This window comes from Sciurus carolinensis, chromosome 2 (genome assembly GCF_902686445.1).
Source record: "Sciurus carolinensis chromosome 2, mSciCar1.2, whole genome shotgun sequence".
NCBI classification, from domain to species: domain Eukaryota; kingdom Metazoa; phylum Chordata; class Mammalia; order Rodentia; family Sciuridae; genus Sciurus; species Sciurus carolinensis.
The window spans coordinates 97,440,140-97,466,245 of NC_062214.1; the positions used below are offsets into that span (position 1 = coordinate 97,440,140).

The window sequence follows — 26,106 nt, forward strand, 5'->3', positions numbered from 1 at the left end:
TGAGTGTCTTGTAGTGCAGACTTTCTAGTTGTGAATTCTTTTAACTTTTTTATTTCATCAGTTCTGAAGCTTAAGTTTACTATGTATAGTATTCTTGGATGGCATTCATTTTTCTTTCAGAGCTTGGTATAGTTTATTCCAAGACCTCCCAGCTTTGAGGGTCTGGGTTGAAAATCAGCTGAGACTGAAATGGTTTTCCCTCTGAATGTGACCTGTTGTTTTCTCTGGCAGTATTTAATTCTATCCTTATTTTGTATGTTAGGCATTTTCATAATAATATGCCTTGGGGTGAGCCTGTTTTAATTTTTTATATTTGGGTTCCTATGAACCTCCTGTATTTGATTCTCCATTTCTTTCTTTTGGTTTGGGGAAATTTTCTGATATTTCATTGAAAAGATTGTATAGTCCTTTGGTTTGTATTTCCAGCCTTCATCTATCCTGATAAATTTTAAATTTGGTCTTTTCCTGTTATCCCATATTTCTTGGAAGTTCTGTTCATGGTCTCTCAACATGTTTTCTCTCATAATCAACTTTTTTCAAGATAATATATTTTGTCTTGACTGCCTGAAACTCTGTCTTCCAGTGGTCTAGTCTATTGGTGATGCTTTCCATTGAATTTTAATTTGTTTATTGATTCTTTCATTTTGAGGATTTCTGCTTGATTTTTTTTTCAGAATTGCTATCTCTTTTTTGAAGTGATCTTACTTCCTCTGCTTTCTCTCTGATTCCATTCATTACATTGTCTTTTACCTCCCAGATCAGTTTATATTATACATTCTAAACTCCTCTGACATTTTTTCAACTCCTGTGTCTTTGAATTCTGTTACTGAAGTAGATTGTTTGGGGTAATTAGTCACTTGTTTTTTTTCATGTTGTTTGTGTGTCTGCCATCTAATAGTATGGATGAGGCAGGAGAGTTTCTACCCTGTGGACTTAGAGTGTCCCTGCAGGTTTCCAGCACTTCACTGTTTAGGGGGAGAGAAATAATAAGAGCTATGCAAACAATATATAGCATTAAACCAAATAGTTCCTACTATGACATCTACAGTGTTAATTGTCACAATAAGCAGAAATGATATGATCAGTTATTGCCTACAGTAAAAACAATGAGTTTGCAAGAGGGTTACAGTTTCAAATGGTGGAAAGGGAGAGAATAGAAGTGATGTAGGATATGATGATTATGAGGGAGGAATAGAGAAGATGGAGGTTAAAAATTGAAAATTGAAGGAATAATAGAGATTGGCTGTTACCAGAAGAAAAGAAAGAGAATCAGGGGAAACAGATGAGAGAAAAATATATAAAGTAAAAATTTATAAAATTAAAAATAAAAATTAAAGAATATAAAACAAACCGAACTACACTAATCAAACATCTTAGCCCTCAAACTATTGATCCATGAAAAATAACTGTCTTCAAAATCTTAGAACTGAGACAAAAATGAATTATGATATTCATAAATGTCCATGAACATTAAGGTCACATTAAACAGAGAAAAAGAAAAAAAAAATCTCACGAAAAGTTAAAGAATTGTTTCCATTGAAATCAGAAGATTCTCAACTTCCCTTCTCAGCAGTGTTAGGTGGGGGCATCTGGAGTATGATGCTTGCTTCACCCTCAGGGTGTGGTTACTGGAATGAGAGAGAGAATCCCACAGGTAGATCTTCTGGCAGAGGGGTTTAGGCTTAGGTAGGCTCCCTGTTCTTTGCTGAATGCCAATTGGTATGGAGATTGTAATCAGTGCACCTCTAGGACTCAGCAAGTTGCCGGTCCATGCTGGAAGACTGCACCCAAGTATTTTCTCTGGGTTCCGCTTGTGCAGTGGAGAACCGAATTCTTAGTCCATCTTGTCACCTGTGGATCCCATTACCTAAAGTTCAGTTTCCAGATTCAGTCTTTTCTGCCCCACCCTTTCCAGGTGTGTCTCTCCCATCTTGTCCTGCGAGCAGCTGATTTGGAGGGGGAGTGAGAGATCGGGGTTGGTTTCCTTAACCAGTATTCCCCTGTGTGAACCTCTCTCCACATTTGATTTTCTTGTGGTCACTTAGGCACACTCTGTGTCATGTAGCGTGGGTTTGCCAGGCCTTTATTTCAGGTTAAACTCGGGTTTTCCAGGAATCAGCTCCCTTGCTGCTATCCCTTGTGCTGAGGCTGCAAAATGGTTCCTTCCTCTGCCCTCTGCATGCACCGGTAAAGAAGGTGGATCTTCTTTCTTACAGAAGGATATTGTGTTGCATGCCTTTCAGTTTGGTTTGGCAGTGTCTTTCATCTCTAAATTCTCTGTATCCAGACTTGCCTCAGGACTCCCCCAAATTCAGGTTCCTTTATTTCCCTCATCCTTCCTCTTTGCTTGCAGAGGGACTGCTCTGAACGGTGCCTCCAGTGGTGGCAAGCAGCTGTGGTACTGGGGATTTCTTCCTTATTTATTATACCCAACCTCCTGAGTCCCTGATCTGCTTTGAATATCCAGTATTAATTCCAGTACAGACCCTCCACCCCCACCCCCGACTTTTTTTCACCCACCTTGCTGAGAAGCTCCCTATCAGCGTTTTTGGTTTCATACCCTGTAGCAGCCAGGAAAGTGACCTTCTCTTCTGCCATCTTGAAAATGCCTCTCTTATTTTTTGAGACAGAGTCTCAGCTAAGTTGAACTTTTCCTATGACATTGGAAACTCCAGGTATCGTGGTGCACTCCTGTAATTCCATTGGCTCACCTGTAATCCCAGCTGCTCTGGAGGCTGAGGCAGGAGGATTGAGAGTTCAAAAGCCAGCCTCAGCAACTTAGTGAGGGCTTAAACAACTCAGTGTGACTCTGTCTCTAAATAAAATACAAAAATGAGCTGGAGATGTGGCTCAGTGGTTAAACGCCCCTGGGTTCTCTCCACTAAAACAAAACAAAACTTCACTATACTATAAATGATGCTAAGAAGTTGTGAAGCTTCTAAATGTTAATAAGAAATAGCATATAAAAAAAACATGGACAAGTATTTCCACTGATTCCTTAAAATTTTGTAGAAAAAATTTCCTTGAAGTTATAATTTAATTTTATATATGTAAAAGCTAAAAGAAAAATTAATAAAATAAGAATTAAAATTATTTATGTGGGCAGTCTCCAAAAAAGAATGGATTATATTCTGAAGGATCTTTAGTAAATCAATTATTTTGAATTAATACCCTCCCCCATATATTAAACTTGGGCATGGAATCTATTACCTGACTCAGTAGCTGAAGCAGAGTTCTTTTATTGTGTTTTAAAGCCAACTGTGAGCTGCAGAAGCAAGAGACCTTTTAGAGCTGTGAAATCCCCACTGCTTGTCTTTACCGGATATTCTACTTCTCTAACATTCGGTATCATTCATAGAACTGTGTGCCTTACCACCAAAATTCTAAAGCATTTGCCACAGATAATCATATGATCACTTAATAGAAATATAGATGAGTCTCATAGGCTGTGTAATTGTGATTCTTAAAATTTTTACTTTTATCTTGGTACTGATAGGTCCTTAATACTGAACCAGGATTATGTACTTACCTACTTGACACAAGCATAACACTGATTGTAGTTTAGAGACAAGCTACAACTTACTGATCAGCTGAGGGTTCTTTTACTCAATATGGATAGAAATCAATGAAAGAAAAAGTATAGCTCATTTGGTGTCCTTGGGCTCTTTTGCTCAGTTCAAGATAGACTCATGAAAAGGCAAAACAATACAATCTGCACAAGGCTTTATTGGGGCTTATATTTGAACACAAGGGAGTCAGCACACAGGACAGAATTCCCAGACTGATTCTCTGAGAATTGTGAGGAGTGAAGGTTTTTTAGGCAAGGAGCAGGCTCCTGCAGAGTGAACGGTTGACACAGAATTTCTGCACCATCATGCTGGTATTTTGTGCTCTGCACTGGGGTTTGTGTGTGACATGGCATGCTATACAGGCTTGTTGGGTCCATTTGCACTTGACTTTTGCTGAGATGGTGGAGGTACTCACTCACACAACCCTAGAAAGCCACAGAAAAATCCCTTGGCAGGCCTCAAGGGCCATTGCCCACCAGGTCCTGACAGTAGTGGTGGTGGTGATAGTTGTTGTATAGTGGCAGGGAAACAGTGGTATCTGCTGTTGCCTCCTAAACCATCCTATTGGCAGCTCAGCACTGGTTTTTATCTCCACATCACTTCTACCCAGGCTGGGTGCTGTTGCCTCTCTGCTCCCTGTTCCTGCCAACCCTGGGAGGTTCTGACCAGCTGCAGAGACAACCTGTATTTAACAAAGACACAGAAAAGTTCAGAAAACAAAAACAAACAAACAACATCTTTTGTATAAGATCAGGCCTCTCCTGTTCTGTCTCACCACCATTTAAATAATTGAGTTAAAGAGGTTTAAATAACCAGACATCAGAACTAGGGGAATTTAGTTAAAGACAAAATTCATGAAGTGCCTCCTGTAGTAGTAATTCAAATATTTATAGTAATTTATAGTAACAACTTCTGAAGTACTTTTTAATAATTTTTTTTATTTTAGACTAATTTAGTCCAAATAATTTAGAAATGAAAAAAATGGGAAAACTTATTTTTCTTATCCTAAGGGTAAAGAGGAATATGAAGATTGAATTAGCTATCTATTTCAATATTTTAGGTTTCTAGTGTCTTAAATTTTTACTTTTTTGCTTTATAACTAAAATGGTTTTTAAAAAACCTTATTATGTAAAATTTATGTTGTTCCATATATATGAGAATACAGGTAACAAATTCTTTTTTGTGTGTTGGGATTTTTAACCCAGGGCCTTATACTTCCTTGGCAAACACTGCCACTGAACTATATTCCCAGCCCCCACAGATAACAAATTATTGGTTCAAATAAAGCAGTTTAATTGTGACTTTTATGATAATGTTTTTTTGTAACAGCATTTTTTAAGTCCAATGAATAACAGACATATTTGATCATAAACTTCCAAAGACCTTGGGTGTGATTTATTTATCTGTTTCCCCTTAGAGCTTAGCACAATACCTTACTTATAGAAGGTCATATTTTGAATGAATCAGTCTGTGATGAAATGTATCCAACCAACTTCTTGTTCCTTTTCAGTTGATAAAAAATAAAATAATAAACTAGAATTTCTTTTAACTTGGGTTTTCTAACAGAAATAATTACATTTCTGAAATGTGAAAAATAGGTAATAAGGATGAATGTCATTTAGCATGTGAGAAGTCATATTTACTAAAATAATGCATCATGAGGTGATTACTCATTTTTATGAGTATATTTTTTAAACTTTTTTAAATATGCTTTTTTAGTTGTTGGTTGATGGACCTTTATTTTTTATTTATTTCTTTATATGTGGTGCTGAGAGTCGAACCCAGTGCCTCATACATGCAAGGCAAGCTCTCTACCACTAAGCCACAACCCCAGCCCCAAGAGAATTTTTTTTTTTATTTCCCATGCAAGAGATTTTATTAAGCAGACAGGCAGTGTCTGCCCACAGTGTGAGAAAGAGAGAAAATGAGAGAGAGTGAGAGAGAGCAAGAGCAAGGGAGAGAGAGAAAAAAAATGCCAAGAGAATATTTCTTAAAAATTATTTTTATTTAGTAATTCATTGTATTTGTTCAATTATTAAGTGCTTACTACAACCACCATTTTATTTATTTAATTTGGGTTTATTTAGGAAAGAATTGGTTATATAAGTTGAGTTATAAGTATATATCAGACACATCCAACTTAAAATTGAGCTTTTTATAGGAAAAGAGTCCATTATAGTTTATTTACTCCACCTTAATGATATCTTTATTTTCCAGGAAGGAAAACAGATATAACTTGTTACCGTGTTTGGAGTCACATGGTGAGTTTAAAGATTAAAATTTCCCCCAATAATTTCTTAATCTAAATTTCATTAATCCCCCAATAATTTCTTAAACAAGTTCCATGTTTTAATATTTAGTCTTCCTTAAAATGTTTAATAAAATTGACTGATCTCATGTGTCAGCACTTAGGTGACAATTTACAGAAAATCAACTCTGCAACTTGATGGGCGACAACCCTTTTCAACCAAAAGGTAAGTGTCGCAGCCATAACAGATATTAGTATGGCTTTTGTTTAACTGCTTCAAGAGAAAGGATGAGAGGTAGTGGACATTTTCTTAAAAACTTAAAATTGTTGAAGTAGCAAATACTCATATAAAAAAGTAAAGTAGAAGTAAGTGAACTTTTTTCTTCTTGTTAGCAGAGATAACTATCAATTTGGTGTACTAATTATGTGTTTCTTGTGTGCACAAAAAATATTTCTCTCAGCAGTGTATTACGGATATTTTAAAAATGGCAATCCTGTGAGGAAGAACAAGGAAGATCTTTATATACTCTTATCAGTTTTCTAGGGCTGCCATAACAAAGTACCACAGAGTAGGTGGTTTACAGGTTGGAAATTTGTTTTCTCACAATTCTTGATGCTAGAAGGCTAAAATTAACTTGTTGGTAGGGTTGGTTTCCTTTGAGGGCCACAGGGTAGGACTAGGCCTCTCTTGTGGGCTTGTAGATGGCCATGTTCTCATTAGGTTTTCACACGGTCTTTTTCCTGTGCATATGTCTACATCCCAATCTTCACTTCTGTTAAAAAGACACCAGTTATATAGATTTTATTGCCCACCCTAGTGACCTCATTTTAACATAATTATTTCTAAAGACCTTATCTGTAAGTATAGTCATAGACTGAGGTAGTGAGGGTTAGGAATTTAGCATATGAATTTTGAGAAAACACAATTTAACCCATTACATATATCAGCTGGAAATAAATAATACTTTAATTATCAGTACAAAGTGGGTCTCACTAATTTTTCAAAATTAGGTATTATCTTACATTACTTTGTCCATAGGTTATCATATGCTCTGGGCCTGCTGCTTTTCTAATGTTCTGGGGTAACTGTACTCCCAGTAAGTTAAATTTGGCTGTGGCTATGTAAAATTAAGACACATGAAGAAAGTGAGTAGTTTGAGATCATGCATGTTAACATTTGAATTGAATGATATTGACTGTCAAATGTAGTTCAGAATTCAAAGGAAAATAAAAATATAATGTTTTATTGAGGAACTTACAGTTGAACCAGGGATTAGAGCAAACAGACAATTTGTTGAGTATCAGGTTGCAATTGGATCTTTTACATGGTGTTTTCCAATTTCTTGAATGTATATAAAACTTACATTAGGTAGATATCATAGATAGCTTCAAGTAATTTCTTCAGTCACACAATTAGATGGCAGTGAAGATTTGAATCATTCAGTTTGATCTCAAGTCCGTGTCCTTTTTATGTTATGAACTGGAATGATGTAGACTATAAAGGTAAGGAAGAAGGGTATTCTGGGCAGAAGAAGTGCTGTAGATTTTAATATTTTTAATGATCTGACTTGAGGAACTTAACTCTTATCTAATTAGTAAAGTAGTACAATTATAAAAGAAAGAGATCAGTTTGTGATGTTGATGACATTTGGGAAAAATAGGAAGGCCTTTTGTAGGTAGGTAACTAAACATTTGAATATTAGATCAGGAAATGGTTTGTGACATACTTTTCTATAAATTTTTCTTAAATTTATAGCATCTAATTTTTCTGAAGTATTTGTTTTTTATGTCATCCCCAGAGCATGGTTTCAGTTGGTATCTTTTAATGTCATGGTAGAATATTGCCCTAATTTTGAGTTAAAAGTAGAAATGATGTTACTTTAGTATAGTAAAAAAATTACCTTTTAGAAATGATATATAAAAGGTATTGCCAGAACCCTGGAGATTTTTCTTTTGTGTATAGGAGGTTTTCCTAAAATTCTGGTGCTTATTGGTTTTCCTTCTTGATTTAAGTGTGAGGCACTAAAATGCTTCTTAGGAGCTCTGTGTACTTGGCCATAATTTCTAAGAAGTGGTATTTACTATATATATTGCTTTGATTGATTTCTTCAGGTGAGAAAGTATAATTTAGCCTAGCTGATATAAGCCTGCCTCTTTACTATGCTTTAATTTAGCACCTTATACCTGCTTTGCTCTGTACCTAGCATTCCTGAATTTGGCAGTAATTCTAGTTTGTTTCCTACCTGTTGTCTCTTAGTTTACATATTGTTAATATCTTTTTAAAAATATAATTATTAGATATAATACTTTTTATAGAGATAAACATATTCTAAGTGTACGACTAAAACTCATTTTGTTTTGATTTGAGTTTCCTAAGTTTTCTGTCCATGGTAAATAACTACTGTTATTCATTGCCTGTCTGCCTATCAACCTCTTAATCTATCTAAATTGTACTAGTTTATATCCTAGTGAGGTCTGAATTTCTTACTATTGCTACAGTGTACTGACTACAAATATCAATTCAGAAATTTCTATTAGAATTGTTAAAGTAGATCTTCAATATCATGTATTACAAAAACATTTTTATTTTTCTTTTTGAAAATAAGGTTACTTCTCTCCTTTTGAAAATTAGATAATTCAAAAATGGCAGAACTCTTTATGGAATGTGAAGAGGAAGAACTGGAACCATGGCAGAAGAAAGTAAAAGAAGTTGAGGATGATGATGATGATGAGCCCATCTTTGTTGGAGAGATATCGAGTTCAAAACCAGCAATTTCAAGTAAGCATTTACTTTTACTAAAGCCAAGTTTTATAAGATCTTATTTTTAATGGAATAACTTGTGAATGTCTTGTAAGTTCACAGTGTTCTTGTTGAGTTAGGGATGAGAGATTGGGGGAGGCCAGTAAGAACTTGAGAATCAAAATGGGAATGTGACTGGGGATTTGAGGAAGAAGGCCAAAGGTTAAATATCAAATGTGTGAGAGAGAAGTACACTTAGATTGGGTTGTGGCATTGGAGGTCTTCTGAGATTGGAAATAATAGTTTTTAGTGAAACTGCTTATCTGAGTGATCTGTTTATCTGTTTATTTCTCTCTTTTATTATTTAGAAGTTAAAAAAGGAAGGATTTGGAACTCTTAGATTAAAATTTTGGAATATACTAAGTAAGTGTATATTAGTCTCAGATGGAAGTTCTCACCTCCAGGCCTCATTGCATTGTCTTCCACATGTGGCTAAAACTGTATTAGGTAGTGAATGATTCCAGAGTATCTGGCTTTAGTCCTAATGTGTTGTAGCTTCTGACCGTATCCATCTTTCAGCAGTTTGTGTTTATATTTACTTATAGCCACTGACTTTGATGATGTAGTAGTTAGTACACTTAAATCGTTTTAGCTTTCTGGCAGAACAGTCTCTGTGGATTACTAACTTTCATGTACAGTAATTGGACTGGACATTGTTATAGTGTTAAAAGCAAAGATACTAATACTTGTTAAAATGTCCCCTCAGAAACGTCAAAAGTCCGGAGAAAGGATGGATAGATTCCAAGTAGAAGGAGAAAATAGATCCTTTCTGATTTTATTTATATATTCATTTTAAACCAGGAGAATTTATCAAAGAATATAATATACATATTACTTCTTTCTTAACTTACCATGACAGTGCTTAAAAGTATGACTGAGACTACTTGAAAATTTTCTGAAATCCTAGTTCTTGCTTCTGTTGCTTGTAAACTTGGATTGGCATATTTATTCACTTTTATCACAGGGAGAATAATTTAACCCATTGAATTTTCAGTGTCATTCCCTATGGCAGATTGTTCATCTCTCAGAGTGCTAGGTGGAGTGCCATTTAGATTATAAAATGAATTTGGCATGATGTCATTCATGTTGGTGATAGAACATAAAATTCTGTTCTCTTACTGTCATTGATATGCTGGAATATTATATTGCAAAGTTGTTACACTCAAAAACCTCTCATTGAAAATATAAGTTAAGCTGTGCACCATGGCTCACACCGGTAATCTCAGCAGTTTGGGAGACTGAGGCAGGAGAATTTAAGTTTGAGGTCTGCCTTGGCAATTTTGAGAGTCTCTAAGCAACTTAGTGAAACTCTGTCTCAGAATAACAAATAAAAAGAGCTGGAGATATAGCTCAGTGGTAAATTGCCTAGGTTCAATTCCAGGTACCCAAAATAAATAAATAAATAATAAAAGAAAATACAATAATTCGGTTTGTATTAATTCAGATTGAATTTATGCTGATTATAAATGACTATTAACAGTATTCAGCTAGAACAATGTGTATTAGTTTTAGGATAATTCTATTAGAAAGGGATTGACCACAGTAGAATTTCTTTTCAACTATTTAAGCTGAAGAATTGAAATGATTTTTATTGTTTTTTTGTGGAAACCAGAAATATTTTAACACAGAAGTGGGTTAAATGTAATACGAAACTGACAAAAAGGAAAGTAAAAACTTGTGTTTTGTAAATTACAGTAAATACTAGTAAATTACAAAAATACTATAGCAATAATTTTTTGATGGTTTGAGTAAATATCTAATCTTGAATTTCTGAGTGAAAACTGGTAAGTTGTTTGAGCAGATTTTTGTTTAGTAAGACTTCTGTAATAATTATAGAGTACTACATTAACACTATCAGAAAACAACTGTACTTTTATGTGAATCTTTATTTTATAGAATTATTTACTGACTTCTAGTTCCTTACTATGAACAAAAAAAGAAAAAGGAAATTTTTTTTTTTTGGGTGCTGGGGATTGAACTCAGGGCCTTGTGCTTACAAGGCAAGCACTCTACCAACTGAGCTATCTCCCCAGCCCCAAAAGGAAATTTTAATGAAGTGGGTTTTTAATTTAAAAATTTTTCTTTTTTGGTACTTCTTAAGTGTTTTTTAACCAGCAATTTTAGGCATATTCTCAGTTATCCAAATTGCAGTTTAATTACTAAGTAAGCTAGAAGTTACAGATTTCACAAGTGCAAGGGTAAAATCTTTAAACTGATTTTCAAAATCATGTCAGACTTAATCTAACTTCTGATATAATGGTCAATTTGAAACCTCGTGACTTAATAAGATTCTGTGGTAATCTTTAGGTTCAATTTAGTTTATAATTTGATGGTTTCTCTTTCAGAACTCGAAAGTAATGATAGATAATCCATTGAGATTCTCCATGTGAAACTTCAAGGCTTTTACAGGTGTGAGTGGAGTATGGAGGTTGAGTAAGGGTTTGATTTTGAGTCATAGGAACCCAAGTTTATGTACAACCTTGTCACCATTCTAAGAAAGAGATATATACTTCAATTTTAGGTTATATATAAATATGTTTTTGGAACACTTCAAATGTGTGACCTTTTTTTTGTCTCTTGGTACTGGGCTTGAATGTGTGCACTATTTCTTTGTCTTGCAGAATGTTTTGACTTGTATATAATCAGATATGTCATTCTTTTACTTCTGGATTTTGGCTCTTGAGTTTTAATGAGAAAGGTTGTGCTTACTCTTTAAAACAGTTAAGGCTAATAGTGTTGTTCCTTTTGTTTCCTTGGCAGATAAAGATGTGTTTAAAATTAACTGTGTTCTTAAATTAGTGACAATTTATATATTCTTTCTAGGAACCTGTTTTTCAATTTGTGATTTCTATTTTCTTATTACATATTTTAAAATAAATATAATTTTTTATAGATATTTTGAACAGAGTTAACCCCAGCTCATATTCAAGGGGAATAAAGAATGGCGCACTCAGTCGAGGTACTGTATTATTGTACTATTTTAATTTTAAAATAAAGTATTTTGACAAAATTAATAGAAAACATATTCAATATATTGTGTAATTTTAAAATACAGGTATTACTGCTGCATTCAAGCCTACAAGTCAACACTATACGAACCCAACATCAAATCCAGTGGCTGCCTCACCAGTAAATTTTCATCCTGAATCTAGATCTTCAGATAGCTCTGTTATTGTTCAGCCTTTTTCTAAACCTGTAAGTGTTTTTGAAACTACACAGTCAGCTCAGGGATACATTTGATATTATTTATCAATATCAACAGTACTCAGTTAAAATTCCAGACTGTCACAGGTAGTTATCCAGTAGAAGCATAATCATCAGAAAATGTCACTATCTTTATAATAGCTTAATTAGTACCCAAAGTAATAATTGCAGGCACTAAGTATCCAACCTATTATCAGGTAATATGCGTAAGTTGAATAGGTACAATATTGAAAACTATGCTGCCAAAATATGATTTATAATATTATTAGTAATGAATATTGCATAATGGCAAAATATTTAAGATCACAAACTGGGCCAGGTGTTCTTAATTGGGAAAATTATTGAGAGACCATCATAGCTTTTTATTCTAAAAACATACTTTCATAGTTTAGTTTAAAAACCTTAATAAAAAGTAATAAGTAATGGTAATAGTTAATATTGAGCTATTAATATGCATAAGGATTTGTGCTAAGTTCTATGCATAAACTAATCTAATTTAATGCTTAACCTTTCCTAGGAAATATGTGATGTTATTATCCCCATTTTATAGTTGAGGAAACTTAGGCTTATAGAGTTTAAATGATTCTCAAGATCACACAGCTGGCGAGGATGTGGGATTTCAATCTAGGCTAAACCATTCTTTATATGCACATAAGCACATGTAATTATACATTGTGTATGAATGTATGCTTTCTAAAAATTGGAAGCCTTGCATTAGTTCCAACAATTTTCATTGGATGGTCTGTGAAGTCCCCTGGGGTTCCCTAAAATTCTTTCTGGGTTTGGATGTCAATGATGTTGTTATCATAGTCGAAGACACTAATTGGTGTTGCCACTATGTTGACATTTGCATTGATGATGTGGAAGCAGTGGTGAGTAAGCTACTGGTGCCTTAGTGGGAATCAAAGCAGTGTCACCAGACTGTACCAGTCGTTTTCATATTAGTCACTACCATGTATTCACAGTAAAAAATATTCCATTTGTACTCAATTCCTTGTTGAAACTATTAAGGTGTATTAAACATCAGTTGGAGTGTGAATCATTAATTAATGTTATTAATTTTGTTAACTCTACCCATGAATATGTGTCTCTTAAAATATTTTGTGTGATGAAATAGTATACATAAAGTACTTCTGTGTCTGAAGTATGATGATGCTTTTGTGATTGAATTGTGAGGTAAACTGTCTACTTTTTAGGAATAGAACACCATATCTAAATAGAGATTTCCCAAATTTACTCTTGAACTAAATACCTAATGATAGTTTTATAATGGAAGTGACCCCTAAGTAGGGCATATAGGTTTTTTTTTTTTTCTTGTCTCATTAAACCTGAAAAAGGTGACTGTTATGAACCTCTGGTTTTCTCCCATAAGGCCGAGACTGCAGAGCATGTGTATGACATTTGCTTAATCCATCATACTGAAATGCTTTTTCCTTAGATAGTACTAATCCCAAATTATATACAACTCTTTTATTAAAAGCCTATAGATTCTCACACAAGAGTTAGCTCTTTTCTAAGCCTAGGACTTAAGCCTAAGTCCTTTTTAGGGCACTTCATTGAAGATTTCATGCAGTCAATAGATGGCACCAGATGGTGTAGGGGGTAGGGATCCCGGTGAATTTCCAGGTCATGACCTTTGGCGTTTTGAAACTAACAATTATTTTTCTGCCTCGTTTTGATTACCTTTCAGTATTGGTCATGGTTTACCTAGACTATAAATGGAATTGGGGTATGAAATTTTGAAAATCTGAGTTTGTTTTACTTGTGTCATTAGGAAATTCTCATTCCTTAAGCCCAGAATTTAAGGAGTTACCTTTTTCTTACTGTCTTACATTCTTTTTAGTCTAAATTTTCTTTGCTTGTTTATGGCATGGCATATGAAACCCCTACCTTGTAATTTAATGACTGCCAGGCATATGGTATTACTGGAAAGCACATTGATAGAGTAATGCTTTTTTTGGGGGGATGGGGGGTTGTTGTCTTCCCTGTATACCAGGAAGTTTCTTTGACATTTCACTGTATTCCCTGTGTATCCAGTTTTATGCATAATAGATGGTATTGTCCTCCCACATATCTATTGATCTTGCTGGTTCCTTACCATATCTTTACCCAAGTCCTCTATTTCAAGTGATTTGGAGATAGATTATTTTATATGTAGGTAAGGGAATCATTATATCGGAAAGGGAATCATTACACCATGCATAGATAATCAGACCCATTCTGTGTATAGATACAGAAACCTAGGCCCCAATTTTTCCTATAACTTGTGTTATCAAGTTTGAGTGCTTCCTAACCTATCCTCAAGCAGCTATTGATGATTTTACTGGTAAAGGATAACCTTGGTAGAGGAAACTATAGGTCCTTTACACAAGTTTGCAGTCCTCTATTAATAGCACAACTAAGTATTATATCTTTCACACTTCAAAAATTCTCCCCATCTGATCTTTTGTTTCCCTATGTGTCCATGACTACATTTGTCAGATAATCACTAAGAACTAATAAATAATTCTTTATAAGAAACATAGTAATGGATTTAATTTGAAAAATGCATTTGCATTTGTGTACATTATATAACATGACTTCCTTATTGTGCTCTTTGGTTTTTATTTTTGGCAACTATTTAGAAATAAAATCCTGAGTTTAATTATAAAAAAAATTAGAACACCATTTTTACTTGAAAAAATGTCTGACAAACTGTGGTGTATTATTTATTTATTTTTTTGTGTCAACATTATCACGTGTGTGACTTAAAACAACACATACATTATCTCACAATCTTACATAGTTGCTATGGATTAGATCGTGGGTTAGCTGTCTCTTCTGCTTTAGGGTCTCACTAGGCTGCTTTCAGGATGTGGTTCCTGAAGTTGTAGTCTCATCTGAAACTCTACTGGGGCAGTATCTACTTCCAAGTTCACATGGTTGTTGGTAGCATTCAGTTCCTTACAGTGTTCAAACTTACAGTAGCTGACTGGTTTTTGGTTCACTCCTTGCCAGATGGATCTTCCCAGGCTGATGCTTGCTTTCTCAAAGGTAGCAAGAGTCCTTAGCAAAATGTCATTAGAGTTTGAGGTAACATAATCATGTACACAAAATCATGTGTATCCTGTCACTTTTGCTGTATTCTATTGGTTAGAAGCAAGTCAGAGGTCCTACTCAATCAAAGGAAGGGAATCACACAGGGTGTGATTAATAAGAGGTGGGAATTGTGGAGGCCACTTTAGTATTTATCTGCCACACACATTTATTTGATTTTGGATGTTTGGCAATCACTTCCTCAAAATTGAACAGAGTGCACCTGCCACCTCAAGGAAAATGACTGATAGTAGTATTTCTTGAGTGTGGTAAAATTTGAGCTTCCAAGCAAAAATTAGAATTTTTGAAAACTTAACATCTGCTACTCTGTTCTTGATGGCTTTCCAGTATTTTAAGTTTTTTTGATGGGTGATGGTATTTAGTAGATACAATTTTTTGAAATTGTGTAATGAACTATGTCAATATGTAGATGATCTGCATAATTCAGTGAAATCAACATTTTTCAAATAATGTCTATGTTACAAAATTGTGAGTAGAAGATTCATTGTAAGGGGATTCATTTAGTGTAAGGTAGACCAATGATTTTAATGAAATAGAGTACCAAAAGTTTAGCAATATGATTTCAGATTTCACAATGTAATTTGCCTTTCACAAAGTATCAACTGTTGGGTTTGGGTAGAGTATCAAAGTAGTATATAGTTACCTTAAAATACTACTAAAATACTCCCCTTTTCAACTGTTTATTGCCATGAAGCCATATTTTCCTGATATCTTCAACCAGAATAACCTATCCTGACAAATTGAAAGCAGAAGCAGTTAAGAGGTTATAGTGGTTTTTGATTAAGCGTGACATTAATTTATAAATGTGAAAAATACCAGTTTTCACTATTTTTTGTGTGTTTTCAAGTCATTTTTCATAAAAGTTATTTACATTAATCTGTTACGGGTTTATTGTTACTTAAAAGTGAAATAATAAAGTATTTTAAAACATTCTGTGTTTTAATTTCTAATATGGTAAATATCAGCAGATTTAACCAACATGAACAAAACATCTTTTTCAATTCAGGGATTTAAAAATGTGTAAAAAGCCAAAGAATTAGGGTACCATTGCCTTAGAGACATAGTAAATTTTCTGTAAAATGTTCCTTAAGCAATTAGAACAATAAGGTAGAACTCTGAGTCTCTATCTTGGATCCTCTCAGTTTCCACAGGCTATTATTTATGTTTTTAAAAATTTAATAGGTGTTCCTAAAGTGAGGTGGAAAGCTACTCAGATTGTAAAAATTATTTGCTGTTAGTTAGAATCAAATTAACTTAATGGTGTTTTCATGCTTGTCATAAGCCATTTGGCATTTAGGGGGAAAAAGAGAAAATGAAAACTTGTTTATTTAATGAAGTTTATAAATAAAAATCTTTCCAACTTTGGACTGGGTCGGGGGATAACAAAACCAGGGTGGTATCTTTGATGTTACAAAAGTTAAAAACTGGAACCTTTTTTGACTCAGAATGTTTTATTTTTGTAGGCCTATTTTTAAAATCAAAGTATTTCAATTGATGGTTTCCTATTCTGGAATTCTTTCAGAAAAACAGCCGTTTTGCTAGTTGGTCTGGGTGGGTCCTGGAAATGACAGATTTTTAAGAACTCCTAGAGATCTCTGTAAAGGTGTATTATAGAACAAATTGCGAATCCTATTTAAGAAACTTTCTCCCTGTATTTTGGAAGCCCTTGGTTTTAATAAATTATGATTTATAGTTTCCCATTTTATGTCGTGTGTGTGTGTGTGTGTGTGTGTGTGTGTACTTTTTCTATGAACTATCTTTGTATCACATCATCTCTGTGTGTGTGTGTGTGTACTTTTTCTATGAACTATCTTTGTATCACATCATCTCTTCCAGGTGGGCAGGGATGGAGTATATTATTACTTGTAAAGTTATTGTGATATAGCTTAAGGGTCAGACCTGGATTCTAATTTCAGTTCCATTTCAGAACAAATGGTACTGTATTGGGAAGCTTCCTCAACCACACCTAACCATAGTTTCTTTTTTATAAGTTGGGATATAATATCAGGGCTTTATTAGTACTGTTGTGATGACTACTTGATATATTTACTATGAAGAACAATTACATATAAAACATAATTGTGACCATTATTTATTTGAAAGGTGAATAACTTGAAGTTCAGAAGTGACTTGCCCAAGGTTACATAGTTAAATAAAAATGCAAATCTTCTGAATCCCAGGAAATTACCTGTTCTACTTTTATTATTGTATATAACATCTTTCTGGACTATTTTTATAATACATTAAAAATTCTCAATTGGAGAATTATTTTAATTAGTTATTTGTTGAGTAGTGGATTGCCTGCTTTCTGAAATTGTGGTAATCAGTTTTCTTCTAGGAAAGTGTTTGACAGCATTAACCTTATTATACTTCTGTTAAAGAACTTTTTAAGAAAATGAAATTTTCAATTTTTAAAGTACAAATATTTGGAGAAAATATTTACATTGAAGTAAAATTGTGTTTAGTTATAGTTACAGTATAGCATTATGTTTTTTAATACTACATGTTAAGACTTAAATGTCCAGATCTGCCTTTTTTTAGGCCCTGAGTTCTAGACATGATTTGCATTATACCAGTAACTTGTTTCTATAATTTCTTAACAACTTGTGTCAATTGGAAAGTTAGTAACAAAGCAAAATTCTTAAAACTTGGTCAGCCCTTAATTTATAAGTATAAAGCAAAACAATTCTGATTCTGTTATAAAATATGTATTTTGTGAGGAAAGTTTAAAGAGAGAGGAGTACATCAATCAGGACCATGTTGCATATGTCAGTACATATTTCTCTTTTTACTGAACATTCTACTTGGAACATGTCATTGGTTATTTCTCAACAACTTGACATGAATAGTTGGATGATTATCCATTAATTTATTTTACCATTTCTCTGTTGTTGGACATATAGGTTTTAATGTTTCTACTATTATAAATAATTTTCCATCACACTTTCATTTCCTTACCATGAATTCTTGAATGTAGAATAATTGAATCAAGTGAACCTTTTAAAAGCTTTGGTAGCTACTGTTAACATTTTTATGCAAATTATACCAAAATATAACCTCTATTTTGTCAGTAGTGAATTTTTTGTCATTTAAAAATTTTAACTTTATTCAAACTATTATTAGTCTTACAGAAAAAAATAACTAAAACAGTTTCTACAATTCTCTTACCCATTTTCCCCTAATGTTAACTTCTTATTACAACTAGGTAATTAATATGAATTAAACTGCACACCTTACTAAAATTTCACCAGTTTTTCCATTAACGTTCCCTTTCCCAGGAACCCATTCATAATCTCACTTTGCAGTTTCTTCCTAGTCTTATGTTTTCTACAGTTATTAATTCTTTTTTGATCTTGACACGCTTAAGAGTAGCTGTTAGTTATATATTTTGTGGTATTGATGCCAATTCAGTGAGCATTGTCATTTTATTTGCATTTCTTTGACTAGTATGTTGGAAGAAAAGGTTATTTTGGATAGATTGGCCATTTGCATTTTGGTTTGAATTATCTCAGTTTATGTCCTTAGCCCATTTTATTTTTTCCCTAAAAGTAACATTTTTCCAGTTTGATTTTTAAGCATCTTAAAACTTGCTTGCTATATATTATAAAATGTAGAGTGATCCAGAAGGCATTCAGAGAACTTACTCTCCACAATGATTGTCTTTAATGAAAATGGCATTGGAGCATAATGTTGTGTGTGTTTTGTGTATGTGTCCATATACTTAATATAAAATGCTATTTGAATATTATATCTCCAAATTTATTGACCACACTTTTCATAATTATTTATGCTAAATATATGTGTATGTTTTCATACAAATGTATACTACTGTGTATTTGACCACAGTATAGTTCATCTCATACTTTTTACTCCTGTTTTCTTGAGATCTTCCTGCTAGTTTGAACCACCCTTTCTCCTGATAGAAGGGCTGAAAATTCCTTTGAGTCTCCAGGAGCAGGGCTGCTGACCCAGATCCCTTCTGTAAACAGCTACTGTTCTAAACCCTGTCTTCCTGGCATTCTTATTTCTTCAGCCTACTGGCCAGGTTTCTTTTGTATTTGCCTTATATAATGGTAGATTGGCCTACCACTGCTTTCTGTGGGATGATTGGAAGAGTAAAGGAACAATTCTTTCTTTCTTACCCATAACATTCTCCAAGAAAGATGGTTCCAAAATTCATATTGTGTGATACATTCATCCTTAAAGTTTCTGCACAACACCACAGGTTGATTCCCGGTTCATTTGCCTTGATATTTTGAATGCAGGATTTTTTATAATCATGTCAATATGTTTTGTACCTATCTTCTTGTTTAGCCCAAGGATTTTACTAATTATTATTTGTTAATTATTATTTGCTTTTTGATGGTGATACTGCATTGTTAGAATTCCTCTAAGAGTTTGTCAGTCTTATTAATGTAAAATGGATTTGCTTTTCTTTTATCTTGAAAATGTTGGACTAGAATTTGTCCCCCAAATTAATTGGCTAGTCAGGAATAAACCAGCTCTATTAACTTGCTGTCAAAGTTTTAGTAAATGATAATTTTGGCAAATTAGAAATCACCTTTGTGTTTTTTAACTTATTAGTAATTCAGGCATCAAAGGTTGTCCTCAGAATATTGGCATATAACTAATTTGCATTTATAAAGTTTATGAAACAAAATAACTATATACTGAGTAAATGTAATTTTTATTATTTTCTTTGAAATATTTTAACAGGGTTACATAATGAGCTCACCACGAGTTGTATCTAATAATTCTTCAGAGTTACTGTTTGACTTGACCCAGGAGACAGGATTATCACATTACCAAGGGGGACCAACACTTTCTATAACAGGTTGGTGTTACCACGTTTTCCAAAAAGATATAAAAGAAACTAGATGAATTTATTTATGGAATTGATTTTCTTTTTTGAAGTTCATACCCTCTTGTGAAGTCTTTTATATATTGTAATATGGGGTGGTGCTAATAGTTTTGAATGCCTTTTTGGGTGATTTTATATAAAATCTTGGCTAACCTTCTTTGAACTCCTTCTCACTTGGAGCCAAACTTAAAACCTTAAAATAATTTCTGTGAGTTAGAGAAGTCCTCTATGCCCTAACCATTCTATTTTAAAAACTAGTTTCTATGACCACTGATGATGCATTTGTTATTATTAGTTTGTTAATTAGGTTAGTGTCTTTCTAATCCAATAAATAGTTTCAATGTGATAGTAAAACATGATTTTAAAGTGTTAGTGTAAAGTGACAACATTAAAGAAATAATGATTTGGGCTAGGGTTGTGGCTCAGTGGTAGAACACTTGCCACATTCGGTTTGATTTTCAACATCACATGTAACTAATTGAATAAAATAAAGGTCTATCAACATCCAAAAAATTTTTTAAAAAAGTGATTTGTACATAGTAAGTACTCAGTAAATGCTATTTGAAGAAGTAATGAAATTTACCTATTGAAGAAGATTTAAAGTTCGGCAGTATAACAAAGTTTTTCGTTAATCTAAAATATATTTGTATAATATGAATTTTGTCTTATCGAAAATTCTCTGTAATCCAAGTAGTTAATCTTTATATACTAGCAATTTATATGTATTTCAGATATTTGACTAAGTAGAGATGTATATGATTTTTTGGAATTTTTAGATTGTTTACTAAAGAGATCTGTGTGGAGAATCTACCAAACTCAACTTTTATCCAGTTTTTTTCTGTAGTAATAATGGTTAAACTGTTTTTCCTTTTTCTGTGTGTGGTATAGAGGATTTGAATCTAGGGCCTTACACATACTAGGCAGGCATTTTACCACTGAGATACATTCCCAGAACTTTTTAGAAAATATTTTTACTTTTTTATTTGAGACTGGTTTTGCTGAGTTGCCCTCAAACCTCCTATCCTCCTATCTCAGCCACATGAGTCATTGGGATTTTACGTGTACACCACTGTGTCCTGCTCACTGTTTTTCTTTTCAGTAATACTTCATTTGATACTCACTTCTCTTGGTGTCACTTATACATTTAGTAAACTTCTAGTTAATAAAATAGGAAAGAACCAAAGAGAAACAGGGGGAAAATATTTGTGTTAAATCTGGTTTTACAAAACATGGATTTTTTAAAATATTTTTTCATCATAGGTGGAAACAATACCTTTATTTATTTTTATGTGGTGTTGAGAATTGAACCCAGTGCCTCACTCTTGTGAGGCAAATACTCTACCACTGAGCTATAACCCCAGCCCACACATGGACTTTTATTCATAGAAAAGGTCTGAATTCTATGAAACTTCTTGAAAGTAAGAACCATGATTCCTATTCTCCACTAGGTTTTCTGATAGAGAATGAAACTTCAGCCTGAGCAGTAAATAGGGTAATTTGAAAGAATTAACTTTGAACCTCTAATCTTAAGAATTTTTAGTCTTAATAAAGTCATCTAACCTCTTTACTCTTTAGTTTTCTGATACTTTTCAAAATAGATACTCATTTTTTTTTTATATTATGCATTCATTCTCCAAACCTGAACTGGCCATTTAGAGATGTCATTTTAATTCTAACTATACTTTACTCAGGGCTTTTATGATGGCCAAATAAGATAAGTAAATGTAAAAAGGCATTTATAAGATTTAAAGGACTTGATAATAGTTATGTATGATAAATTTGAATAATTATGTGTTCTGTTATGTTCAGTAGCACACTGTCGAGATTATGGAGGTTTAGAGAAGATTGGATTTGAATTTGATCTTGAATGAGTATAGGATTTATATTGGCAGAAATAGAACTGCTTGAAGGTAGGCAATAGCACAGCCTAATAGAACAAAGATAAGTTAATGAATCAGAAGTTAAAACAAATGCTAGAGACTTTTTTTTTTTAACATTGAGATTTCTTCTTTGAATTCTTCCATTAAAGCAATCTATTTCTACTATTCAGCCATTGTAAAATCATTTGATTCATTGAAAATGTCAGCACTAAACATCTTATAAGAATGCTAATGTGGGGCTGGGGTTGAGGCTAAGTGGTAGAGCCCTCACCTTGCACGTGTGAGGCACTGGGTTTGATCCTCAGCACCACATAAAAAGAAATAAAATAAAGTAGAGGTATTGTATCCATGTTAAAAAAATAATGCTAATGTGATCACATGGAATCTTTCCTATGGGCCTGCAGTTTGTAATAAAGTGCTTCAAGATTAGGAGATCATTTTTATGTTATATCAAAGGATGGAACAGAGAAACTAACCAGTATAATTCTCTTATTTTTGTGGCATATTTGCCCTTATAAAAAAACTGATAGGTATATCTGTTGGAATAATGGGTTTTCCCTTTAAAATGAAGATGGAAAAATATTTTGTTATTAATGATAATAGCTGTCATTTATTATTGAGTGCTTTCTCTGCACCAAATATTTTGTTGGGGTTTTTTAAGTACATTATCATTTTCTAAAACAGCTCTGTAAAATAAGGTATTACAACTTATTTTGCAAAAGAGGAAACTGAGACTCAGAAATTAATTAAATTAGCTTAAGAATGCATAGCTAGAGAGTGATGTAGTCTGGATTCGAATTTATCTTGTCTGACTAAAAAGCCTGGAATGTTTCTAGTTTATTCACTGCTTCTACTTTTAGTGTATGTTGGGATTATTAAAATGTGATGTGCGGTTTTAGAATCCTTTTTACAAAGTCCATTATGTGTTATTTTGAAAAAGGACTTTGCCTGGCTTGGTTATAGCCTAAATATCCTCATTTCTCTTGGTAATGCTCTAAATAAATCTGAAATCCTTTAGCCTTAAGGTAATGGTTTTTAAATGGAAGAGTATTTTTAGGAATGAAATCCCTGTACAGACAAAATTTTATATGAAAGTCTAATAAATAAAATGGAAAAGTATTTTTTGTTTTGTTTTTTGGTCAAACATGGCCCAATTTATTCCCTAAAATGAACCCATTAAGCTCTGGGGAACATAGTATGAAGATCCTTATACTGACTTCCTCCATTTTGTGCCCTTTCATATGAATGAATAAAATATTCCAGGTTAGTTGTTTCCACTTTGTACATAGCAATAAATGAGTAAAATCACCTAAAGCTGCGAGTAGACCACTCTTCTGTTTATTAGGTGGGAAAAGGGCTAACATTGCAGTAGACATTTTAAGTTGTTAAATAAAAAAGCATACGAGGGTATCTAAATTTATGGGACAAATAAAAATTACAGTCTTTTTCTTTTTTTACAAATTCTAATGCACTTAAGCATACAAAGATAATTGGGAACTTAGTGTTTAATGCTTTAAATTTTTTGATCTGACTTCTTTTATAATAGCAGTTTATATATTTTTGTATTTAAAGCCACATTTAGAATTTCTTGCACAGAAAGATTATTTTACATTTTATTTTAATACATAGAGTTTATAATAAATGTTTATATTATTTCTGTATATGCCCTGAGTTTGGATAACTCAATTTTTATTGTTTTGTGTGATATGATAATTATATTATCTATAAATTAGCTCCAAATTATTTATTTGGTCTTAGTCATGAGCAGTATTCTAAAGTGTTCTAAAATATTTTTTCCGCTATTTAAATCATTGTAGGTGTGAATGAAAGTTCATTTTTATCAAAACGCCCTTCTGCTTCTGAAGTAAATAGTGTTAATCCAAAAAAGCCTAAGCCCGGTGAGGGTGTTTCTGGAACAAATTGTTCAGCTGAATTCCCTTCAATTAAGTCTCCTTCACTGACATCTGCCCAGGCTATGCCATCAAAAGGTAAATATGAAATCTGGCATATAAATAAGTATTTATGCATAGATTTTAGAAATTTATTATCAATTAAAAATTTTTAAACTGTTATTAGTGGTTATTTAATGTTAAGATGTGATGAGTTTTGAATCATAAATGTTCTGAATTTATTTTAGGTGCAAACACCTCATCAAATCAGTCTAAAAATGGAACACCTTTTCCAAGAGCTTGTCCAAAGTGCAATATTCATTTCAATCTTTTGGATCCTTTGAAAAATCACATGAAGGTAAAGCTTTCAAAATGTAATTTTTAAATAGGTCGAAGCTGGGCATGATGGCACACAATTATAATTCCAACTACTTTGGAGGATGAGGATGAAGGATTACAAGTTCAAGGCCAGTTGGGCAACAGAGTAAGACCCCATCTCAGAAAAAAGTGTGAAAATTTCTAAAAATGTTAATGATTGATTCATAGTCAATAAATAGTCTGTCCTGATATTTAGATAAGAAATCTTCTCATATTGGAATTTCCATTTAGCTTAGATAAAAATTTGCTTTCATAATAATTATGTAAGACTGACAAATTCCTTAATCATCAAATTTAAGAAATTAAGTTCATATATTTATAATGGTTGCTTATTCTGATTTTATAAAAAAATATTTTATTGGTCACATTGTTTTTCAAATTTAGAAAACATTTATTGTTTAATTTTTTTAAAAACTTAGATATTCTGTTACCTTATATTTGCATACATGCTAACATATGCATGTCATATTGCATGTGAAAATCTGAGTACATTTTAATTTTTAATACTCAGCCATAAACTTCAAATGAAGTGTTTCATATAAGATAATTGTTTTAACGTAGTTCAGAGTATAGTTTATATCATTCTCTCAAATTAGGTTAAGCTTTTTATTGTTGTAGAAGGCTCTTAAATTCAGATTTTAAGGAATTTTTAAAGTACTAATGAAGTAGTAAGTTCAGGTAGCACTTTGTTTAAAATGTTTTAGTAGAATTCTGCTGTACCTATGTAAAGTTAGTCTGCATTCTCTTTGAATCCCAATTTAAAGGCAGGCAAGGGAGGAAGGAGACAGAAAAAATTTATGTAGATTGTATAAGAAAAAAGAAGGGTTCTGTGGCAAAGAAGTAACTTAGGAAAAGTTCTTGCTCATTATTTATTTCAAAGATTGACAGCTTTTTTCCAGCATTTTACAAAACAGAAAGAAAGAATAGAGAAAGTAAGGGGAGCTTTTTAAATCTTCAAATACAGGCTCTTTATTCATGTACAGACTTTATTTGATCTATTACTACTTCCAGCTCCCAGAGTATAGCCTCTAATAACTTCATTTTAGTGCTTAGGTCCTACATGAAAATAATCCTCTGAGTATTTTCACTTTCTTGTTCTTTGTAATGTTTTTGATGAGATGCCTGATGTTTTATGTTTTGCATTATAGATGGAGAGAATAAAAGGCTACATTCTGTCCTCCCTCCAATTGATCAGACTACAATCTTGTGGTTATTATTTAATTTTTTTTTAATTTTTAAATTTATAATAGTGCATCCTTATTGTACAAATTAATGAGTTTCACTGTGATGTTTCATTACATGTATGTATATTGTGCTTTGATCGTGTCCACACACCCTCTTACCTTCTCTCTCCCTCCCTTTCTGACCCCTACCCTTTGTACCTTTCCCCTTTCCCAATAGTGCTGCTCCTATTTCCAAGTCATCTTTATTTATTTTTGGCGGTACTGGGGACTGACTGGACCCAGGGCTTTACACGTGCTAGGCAAATTCCTATCACTGCTCTACATCCCATTATTTTTTTTGGTTTCAACACGAGAGAAAAAATGTAATACTTGTTCTCTCTGAATTATTTTGCTTAACGTGGTGTCCTCTAGTTCCATCCTTTTTTTCTACATGACATGATTTCATTCTTTTTTATTTCTGAATAATATATATCATATTTTTTTTATCTCATTCATCTGTTGATGGACATCTAGACTCATTCCATAGCTTGGCTATTGTGAATAGTGCTATAGTAAAAATGGGTATGCAGGTATCTTTTGTATGCTGACTTCATTTACTTTGGATAAATACCTCGAATTGATGAACCTGAATCATATGATAGTTCTATTTTTATTTTTTGTGGAACCTCCATACCCTTTTCCATAGTGTCTATACTAATTTGAATTCTCTCCAACAGTGTGTAAGGGTTCCTTTTTTTCCCATGTCTTTGCAAGCATTTTTTGATTTTTTTGATAATAACATTCTGACTAAGGTAAGATGGAGTCTCAGTGTATTTTGATTTGCAATTCCCTGATGGCTAAATCGTTGAACATTTTTTCATGTATTTATGGCCATTTGTATTGCTTTAGAGAAATGTCTTTAGATAATTTGCCCATTCAGCTGTTCTAATGAAATTTATTCTTTCCTGTGCCATCATTTTTGTGTTTTTCTTTCTTCTTATCTGTGTGTAGGATTCCC

The 26,106-nt window shown here is 32.9% G+C and overlaps 1 protein-coding gene across 1 annotated transcript in view; it reads left to right on the forward strand.

Moving 5' to 3' along the window:
• Znf280d (zinc finger protein 280D) overlaps window positions 1-26,106 on the forward strand; it is a 95,264-nt gene that overhangs the window by 17,296 nt on the left and 51,862 nt on the right. Inside the window, 8 exon segments of the mRNA XM_047539055.1 lie at window positions 5,787-5,830; window positions 5,982-6,043; window positions 8,450-8,596; window positions 11,511-11,576; window positions 11,673-11,812; window positions 19,634-19,751; window positions 23,476-23,646; window positions 23,796-23,905. Of these exon segments, the coding sequence (XP_047395011.1) occupies window positions 6,016-6,043; window positions 8,450-8,596; window positions 11,511-11,576; window positions 11,673-11,812; window positions 19,634-19,751; window positions 23,476-23,646; window positions 23,796-23,905 (780 nt within the window). The 5' untranslated portion in view covers window positions 5,787-5,830; window positions 5,982-6,015.